Below are 7,989 nucleotides of genomic sequence, written 5' to 3' on the forward strand. Positions count from 1 at the left end.
CTGGGCCAGGGTTCCTTCACCCTGTAACAAACAAGGGATTGAGAGCGCTTAAAAAATCCTTGTCAAGGGATCAGCAAAAAACAGATTTAATATTAAGAGACAGCATGACAAAGTTCCTTGGCAGGACTCACTCTACTCCTCACTGGACACTTCAGGCACACCAAGGAAACAAAGCAACAACAAAAACAAACAAAACATCAAATCAGAAATGAACCGAGAACTGTCTCTCTGTGTGCTTGTCTGGGTGTGTGTGACAAAAGGACAATGAGGGCAAGGATAAAAGGAATATGGCCTAAAAGCTTAAGAGAGCTCAAAATAACAGGACTTAACTTATACCTTAACTGATACCTTCAACTTCACAGTTTTGCAAAAGAACAGCACTTAGCAGTATTTAACCTAATATACAACCTATGGTGTAGCTATTTAACAGAGGAATAACACTTAACAGTATTTAACTAAGCTTGCAACTTATATTAAACTTCACAACTTAGCAAAAGAACAACTCCTTGCAGCATTTAACTTAGCTTACACCTTGTGACTTAACCTTACTTGCAGACCTCACTGACTCAGATATCCAAAGCCCTCAAACCCCTCAGAGAGCAGCATTTCAGCCACATTTGTCAGAGCACAGGTGTGCACACACACATAGAGAGTCAGTGCAAGAGACCTATGAGAAATTCCTCTGGAGGGCAAGAAAATGCTCACTCTGAATGCTTGGGCATCTCCCCAGCAGGTGAAGGGTTGAGCCTCGAGGAGTGGGAGATCGGCCCAGGCTCCATTGTTGTTCGGGGATGTCCCGAGTGCAGCACACGGGAGAGTTCCTGGCTCAGAGAGGCGCCACTCGGAGGGAGGTGCTGGCCCAGGAGAGCTCCAAGGGACTCCTTGTGGAGCGCTGTTTGTAGGGCCCCAAGAGAGGGGATTCAGTCACAGCAACATGGGCACCACTGAAGGCCCAGACAAGGTTTGCTAGGCCTTTTTCAGGCTCTGAGCTCTATTTCTCTTTTCTCAGGTTGGGAAACTTTTTCCCAGGCTGAGACAGTTTCTAAGCTCCGGCCTGAGCCTTTCCCAGGATGATAACTTTCTGGTAAGCAGAAAGGAATTAATAAACAGAGATCAGTACCTGGTGTTGACTGATAAACAGTTCTCGTGCTACGTGACAAGAGATGTTTTCTCCTATTGTCCAATGGACTGCTGTCCTGTTCCAAACTTGCAAACCACAGTATAAATATGGTTTGGTTTTCCAATAAAATGCTTCTTTAGCCTCATACTCTCAAGAAGTCCTTGTGGTTATTATACGTGACTCTCAGCGTACAGCAACACAACAATGTCTCATCCTGGCCGCACTCGACATCCACAGCTTTCTTTGGAAGGGGGAAAACAGGAATATTGTGCCACTGAGGGAACAAAAACAGTCCCAGGGCTGCTCCTAAAGGAACCAGGAGCTCATTGGGCAGCAGAAGTGTCTGGGAGCAGACAGTGTTTGTGCTGAGCTCCAGAGGAGCTGAGCCCAGGGGCTGTTGGCCAAGGCTGAGGCCCAGTGAGCATTTCTCAGCTCAGAGCGTGGCCTGAGAAGGGAAGGAGGGAATGCACCAGCACAGGGCCCATGGAACCAAGGCAACATTTTGACACTGTGGGGCCTCATGGAGTCATGGAAACCACTGTGACATTGCTGGGCCTCATGGAACCAAGGGGAATGTACTGACACTCTGTGGCTCTGTGGAATGTACGAGTCATTGCTACACTATGGGGCCCTATCAAACCAAGGGTCCATTGTAACACTGAAAACCTCATGGGAGCCCTGCAGACCATTTTGACACTTTGGGGTGTCATGGAACCAAGGGGCCATTGTGACACTGTGAGATTCCATGGAGCTCCATGCAGTGCTCAAACACAGTCCTGTTGCTGGCGCTGTTGAGCTGCCAGAGGCCATCACAGAAATTGCCTCAGTGGTATGGAATTAAGTTAAAAAATCCACCAGGGAAATGGAAAACAGAACTTCTTGACTAGCTTCATTGCTTCTTCCCAGCAGCAGGAAATGTATATGTCCAGAGGTATTTCCAGCTGCTGCTGGTCCCAGTGGGAGCCCAGCCTGCTGCCCAGCCCCAGCAGGATCCTGAGCCCAGCCCGGACAGCTCCCGCAGTGTTGGGAGCTCAGCGCACGCGGGGCCAGGCCCAGAGCCCCGAGCACAGCCGCTCATTGCGGGGCAGCGGCGCAGGCGGGATGTCCTGCAGCCCAAACCTCCTGCTCCTGCCACACAGCACCCAGCCTGCTCCCCTGCTCCTCCTCTCCCAGCATGGCACAAATTCCAGCTCGGAGGAGCCTTTCCCAGAGGGGGCTCAGGCTCCTGTTTCAGCCTGAGTGTCCTGCAGAGGAACAGGGCATCTTTCAGGGAGTTCCACATGCTCAGGCTTCTCACTTCATGGTGAATCTGGGATGGAAATGGCCTTGCTAAGAAAGCCAAAAGCCAAGGGAATGGATTAGTAATTATTAGAAAAAATTACCCTTCTTCCAGGCAAGGTTATCCAAGTCATCCTCTGCATTTCTCCTTTTCAGATTCTTTTAGTTGGCTACTCTGAGACGTCCAGCTTGTTCTGGTGCTTTTCATGAATGGATTGTACTCTTGATTTATGCACCAATGCACCACAAGTGGAATCATCTACACTGAACTCAGATACAAACTTCCTCTGTCAGACTGTTTTCTCATTCCAGATCATTTTCAAGATGCCCACTGAGAGTCTGGAATGATTATCACACAACTCTCCACTTCTGGATGCAGGCCCTGGAGATTCTTTCTTTAAATTCAGCCACGTTTGGATTCCCTAACTAGTCCTGCCTGGTACCACCTCCTGTTTTTTTAGGTTGGAACAGCAGTAAGGAGAACCTTACGCACAGCACAACTCCCCAGCCCACCAGCAAAAGAAAGAACAAGTTGTCAAGTTCTCAAAACCTTTGTCCTGCTTCGCTGCAATGCACAGTGTGAAAAGCCAAGAGAAGCTGCAGTTGGTGGCATGTCTTGTGACAGAAGCCCATTGTCCAGTAACATTCTTGAAAAGAACAAACATCACTGTGGAGAAAATTCTTGGAAAAGCAGAACAGCTTTCCAGAAGTGAAATGAAAATGGAAAGAAACAACCCAAGATGTTCACATATACTATTAATTCCTTTCCTTATGCATTCCCTTTTTCTGTATTGCACTGGTTCTACATCACAGTCATTCCTAACTGACCTTACCTCGAATACCTAGGACTTGGCAAGCTTTACCCACTCTACGGTATCGTTAGCTACCCACAGTTTGCCTTCTTGCTGTTTTTCTTTGAAAGCAATGCTGGAGACACCAGAAACCTGCAAATGCAAGATTTTGGAGCACAGCACTTTGGTTGGCGATGGATTCTAGAGACAGGGCATGTGCTCCCACAGCATTTCACCATCAGCAGTGACAATACACAGCAGCAGCAAAAGTGATTCCTAGGACATTGTGCAGGGGTCAAGACTCCCTGTCTTGGCTTAGCATGACAAAGTTCACGTGTTTCGACAGACTCAGGATCAAAATTAATTTGCTTTTCTAGCTGTGTTGATGAACAGCAGGACAAATGAAGCAACCAGAAGTTTCTTTGCAGAGATGGCCTTGCTCTGGGCTGAAAGGGCTGGATTGGCAGGGAGGAGGCAGGCAGCTGAGATCTGAACTGCTGTATTGGACTAGCATCCAAATCCGGCAAAAACAGCAGTTTCATTCTTTCATTTCAATTCTCCTATCAGCAGTCACCGATTTTCCCCTGGAACTGGACAAGAAAACAGGAACAGCCCTGGGGACGCTGCCGCTGCCCACCCCAAGCGGCCAGGGAGCAGCGCTGCCCAGCAGGGGCTGCATTTCTCGCTCCTCTTGTCTTGCTCGGCCCTCCGACGGGGCTGGCTCTGCCTGGCGCTCCTGGCTGCTCCTTCAGCACTTTTCTTCTGCTCCAGGGAAAAGAGCGGACAGCGCTTTGCTTGCCTGTGAGGAACAGACTGCAGCGCGGGGCGAGCGGGTGCGATGGGGCCTGGGGCATGTGAGCACGAGGGGCAAGTTCAAGCCTGCCTGAAATAAAAGTTCCAATCTAAGGAAGAAGCAGCTGAACAACACGGTGGTTGTGGCATGGGTGCGGGAGGAAGAGATGCTCCGAGACTCCAGTTCGGCCCTGGAGCAGAGCGGTCCATGCTGTCATGGGGCGGAACGTAGAACCGACATGCGAGGAACAGACACACGGGAACGGACACATGGATATGCGGACAAACGCTCCCGGCGCTTCGGCAGCAGCAGCGGTAGTGGCAGCAGCTGAAGAGCAGCAATTCCACTGACCCTCCTGCGTCCCTTCTCTTGTTCCTCCACTCCCTTTCCCGCTGTCCCACATTCTGTCTCAGTGTCCTGCAGCCTCTCCCACTCTCACCTTCCCGGTCTCCCCCTCCCCTCTTGGCGTCCCCATCCCGGCCCCTCCCTCTCCCCGTGCTGATTCGCGCCATGCCCCCGGCCTGTCCCCGGCCCCGAGAGGGGCTGCCCCGCCTCCGTCCCCGTCCCTGTCCCCATCCCCGTTCCTGTCCCCGTCCCAGCCCCCATCCCCGCCCATCCCGTCACAGTCTCGCCTCCGCCCAGTTCTGGCTGTACTGGAGATGGCACTACTGGGCAGGCATCATTGCCTGGAGCTGCGGTGGCATTGCCTCCCTTTGGCTCCACCTGGCCCAAGCCCGGTCCCGGCCCCAGCCCTAACGCGGGGTCCAGTCCTGGCCCCGGTCCCGGCACCAGCCCCGGTCCCGGTCTCGGCCCCGGTACTGGCTTCTCCCGGGACCTGCGGAGGACACACGTGGCGCGGCCCCTCCCGCCGCCTCTGCGTGGGTTTCCCTGACCCGAGCTCTGCCGCTCAGCAGCACGGCCGGCAGCCCTGAGCTGCCGGGGCCCGGGGCGGGCTGGGGATGCCCGGCCCAGGATGCTCGGGGGGCGCTTGGGGGCTGTGTGTGGCCCCGGGCCGAGCGGTGACGGCTGTGTGTCACCCTCAGGGAAGTCGCAGGAGGCGTTGCAGGAGCAGTACCGGATGGGTTCGCTGCTGGGCAGCGGCAGCTTCGGCAGCGTCTTCTTGGGGACGCGCCTCGCGGACGGCGCCCTGGTGAGTGGCGGGGCTGGCGGCGGGCGGAGGAGGGCGGAGGAAGAGGAAGAGGAGGTAGAAGAAGTAGAGGAGGACTCCAGGGCGTGGCGGAGCTGGCGGCAAGCTGAGCCCACTGCTTCTTGCTCGCAGGTCACCATCAAATGCATGCCACGGGATCGCATCCAGCACTGGGGCGAGCTGGTGAGTGAGCGGGGCCGGCGGTAGAAGGTGGGGCGTGCAGGGCAGCAAGGAGCTGGAGACTGGCAGAGTGGGAGCCGCCGGCAGCCCTGCAGGGAGAGCGGGCGTGGGGTGAGCGGGGGGTGCAGAGCATCCCGGGCCAGGTGAGAGGCCCCAGAGCCCTGGCACGGCCTCAGCCCCACTAATGGCATCGTGGTCCTTGTGCAGCCCAACAGTGCCAGTGCGCCCCTGGAGATGGTACTGCTGGACAAGGTGTCCTCTGGGTGTGCTGGTGTCATTCAGCTCCTGGAGTGGGTTGAGCTGCCCAACAGCTTCTTGTTGGTGCTGGAGCATCCAGAGCAGTGCCAGGACCTCTCGGGTGTGCTGGCCTAGCGGAGATTCCTGCCGGAGAAGGAGGCGCGGGGGCTGTTCCGCCAGGTGCTGGAGGCTGTGCGGCACTGCACCAGCTGCGGGGTCCTGCACAGGGACATCAAGCCTGAGAACATCCTGCTCGACCTGGCCACCAGGCAGCTGAAATTGATCGACTTTGGCTGTGGCACCTTCCTCCAAGAAGCAGCCTACACCCAGTTTGCAGGTGAGCCCTCCCAAGGGATGCTCCTGGGCATGTCATGGCCCAAGCCTGGGTGTAGCCCTCGGACTTCCCCCTGTTGCAGCTGGGATGGGATTAATGCTTGAGCCAAGTTGATTTGGGTGGGGGCATGAGGGGAGCCAGCTCCCAGCCCTGCCTTCTGCCCTGGGCTGGGGCTGGAGCTGGGGCAGCTAGGCCAACAAAAACCCCCATGGGTGTAGCAGGGAGGGGGGTTCTGACCCCGTGCCCCAGCTGGTTTGCTGTCCAGGCGAGGAAGGACTTGAACTGCTCTTCTCCCCTCATTTACATTGACTTATTAACATTTTTTGAGGACTGGTGAGGAAGAGAGTGGGTTTAAAATTGTCCTTGTCATCTCCTCAGGGGTGGAGATGGAGAAAATATAGCCCTCAAAAGACCCAAGTGCTGCTGCTCTCTGGCAGTGCTGCTGTGCTGGGACTCTTTTTCTCTTGACCTCTGCACACAGACACTGCCCCTGCAGCTGAAGGAGAGGTAAGAGAGAGAAGATTTTTGACAAATACATCTCTGCAATTATTTAAGTACTCACAGAGCATGATTCCTAATTTACACAATCTGTGAGTAAAGAGGTAGACCATGAACTCAGTATGTGAAGATGACTCCATTTTCAGTGTGAAAATGATTACAAGGAAAAAGTAGAAAACCCTGTTGTCCCCCTCCCCCCACCCCACCCCCACCTTCATAGCACTATTAAAGGCTTTAGAAGGCAGGCTTGGCATGTAATGTGTTACATTAAATGCTCTGAAGAGGAAAATACAAAGTTTTTAACTTCTGAAAAGCATCCAGTCGTCTCTTTCCTCAGGGTATCCTTGAGCTCCTGGTACCTTAGGCTGTAGATGAGGGGGTTCAGGGCTGGAGGAACCACTGAGTACAGAACTGACAGTGCCAGATCCAGGGATTGGGGAGCAGATGGAGGAGGGCTTCAGATAGGCAAATATATGGGTACTGATAAACAGGGACACCACAGCCAGGTGAGGGAGGCAGGTGGAAAAGGCTTTGTGCCGTCCCTGCTCAGAGGGGATCCTCAGCACTGCCCTGAAGATCTGCACATAGGAGAAAACAATGAACACAAAACAACCAAGTTCTAAACAGGCACAAACAGCAATGAGCCCAAATTCCCTGAGGTGGTATTTGGAATAGGAAAGCTTGAGGATCTGTGGGATTTCACAGAAGAAGTGGCCCAGGGCATTGCCATGGTACAAGGGCAGGGAAAATGTATTGGCCGTGTGCAGCAGAGCATGGAGAGAGCCACTGGCCCAGGCAGCTGCTGCCATGTGGGCACAAGCTCTGCTGCCCAGGAGGGTCCCATAGTGCAGGGGTTTGCAGATGGACACGTAGCGATCGTAGCTCATGATGGTCAGGAGGGAAAGCTCTGCTGAAATGAAAAACACAAAGAAAAAGACCTGTGCAGCACATCCAGAGTAGGAGATGTTCCTGGTGGCCCAGAGGGAATTGTGCATGGCTTTGGGCACAGTGGTGCAGATGCAGCCCAGGTCAGTGAGGGCCAGGTTGAGCAGGAAGAAGAACATGGGGGTGTGCAGGTGGTGGCCGCAGGCTACGACGCTGATGATGAGGCCGTTGCCCAGGAGGGCAGCCAGGGAGATGCCCAGGAAGAGGCAGAAGTGCAGGAGCTGCAGCTGCCGCATGTCTGCCAATGACAGCAGGAGGAAGTGGCTGATGGAGTTGCTGTTGGACATTTGCTGTTTCTTGGCACGGGGAATCTGTAAAAATGTTAATCATGGAATAGTTTAGTTTGGAGAGGACTTTAAATAGCCCAGCCCATCTTGGTGGCACTTTCCCCCCACTGCCTGCCCAGGTCTCTGCTGCCTGGATCTGTCCCTGCCAGCAGCTGGTTCCCCGTGCTCAGGGCTGGGCCCTGCCAGTGCTGACAGAGCCCAGCCCAGCCCTGGGGGCTCAGCTCTGCTTTGCAGACACCTCCCAGCACAGGGCACTGCCCAGGGCCAGCTCTGCCTCTGCAGGTTCTGATGGCAATATCACAGCAACCCTGAGGAGGCTGGAAAAGCGACAGTGATGCTGCCTGTACGGGACTTTGTCCTGTTTTCTCCCTTCACCTTG

The 7,989-nt window shown here is 54.3% G+C and overlaps 1 protein-coding gene and 1 pseudogene across 2 annotated transcripts; one reads left to right on the top strand and one right to left on the bottom strand.

Annotated features, from left to right (window-relative positions):
- The first annotated feature begins 2,771 nt into the window (after positions 1-2,771).
- Positions 2,772-5,864, top strand: LOC306816927 (serine/threonine-protein kinase pim-1-like). The gene is made up of 4 exons (XM_079333379.1): positions 2,772-2,809; positions 5,026-5,132; positions 5,262-5,312; positions 5,517-5,864. Exons 2-4 carry the CDS (start codon positions 5,061-5,063, stop codon positions 5,679-5,681), a joined length of 288 nt encoding a protein of 95 aa, XP_079189505.1. The 5' UTR covers positions 2,772-2,809; positions 5,026-5,060; the 3' UTR covers positions 5,682-5,864.
- Positions 5,865-6,640: 776 nt separating this feature from the next.
- On the bottom strand, positions 6,641-7,610 carry LOC306816933 (olfactory receptor 14A16-like; annotated as a pseudogene). Its single transcript has one exon. The product of its transcript is annotated as an olfactory receptor 14A16-like (transcript).
- Positions 7,611-7,989: the final 379 nt, after the last annotated feature.

This window comes from Erithacus rubecula (assembly GCF_903797595.1).
Source record: "Erithacus rubecula genome assembly, contig: scaffold_98_arrow_ctg1, whole genome shotgun sequence".
Taxonomy (NCBI): domain Eukaryota; kingdom Metazoa; phylum Chordata; class Aves; order Passeriformes; family Muscicapidae; genus Erithacus; species Erithacus rubecula.

Excerpts from the sequence above, each read along its gene's own strand:
- LOC306816927 (XM_079333379.1), top strand. The coding sequence starts at position 5,061 with ATGGGTTCGCTGCTGGGCAGCGGCAGCTTCGGCAGCGTCTTCTTGGGG. Across the intron at positions 5,133-5,261 it reads GCCTCGCGGACGGCGCCCTG|GTCACCATCAAATGCATGCC; the intron begins GTGAGTGGCGGG and ends TCTTGCTCGCAG. Across the intron at positions 5,313-5,516 it reads TCCAGCACTGGGGCGAGCTG|CCCAACAGTGCCAGTGCGCC; the intron begins GTGAGTGAGCGG and ends GTCCTTGTGCAG.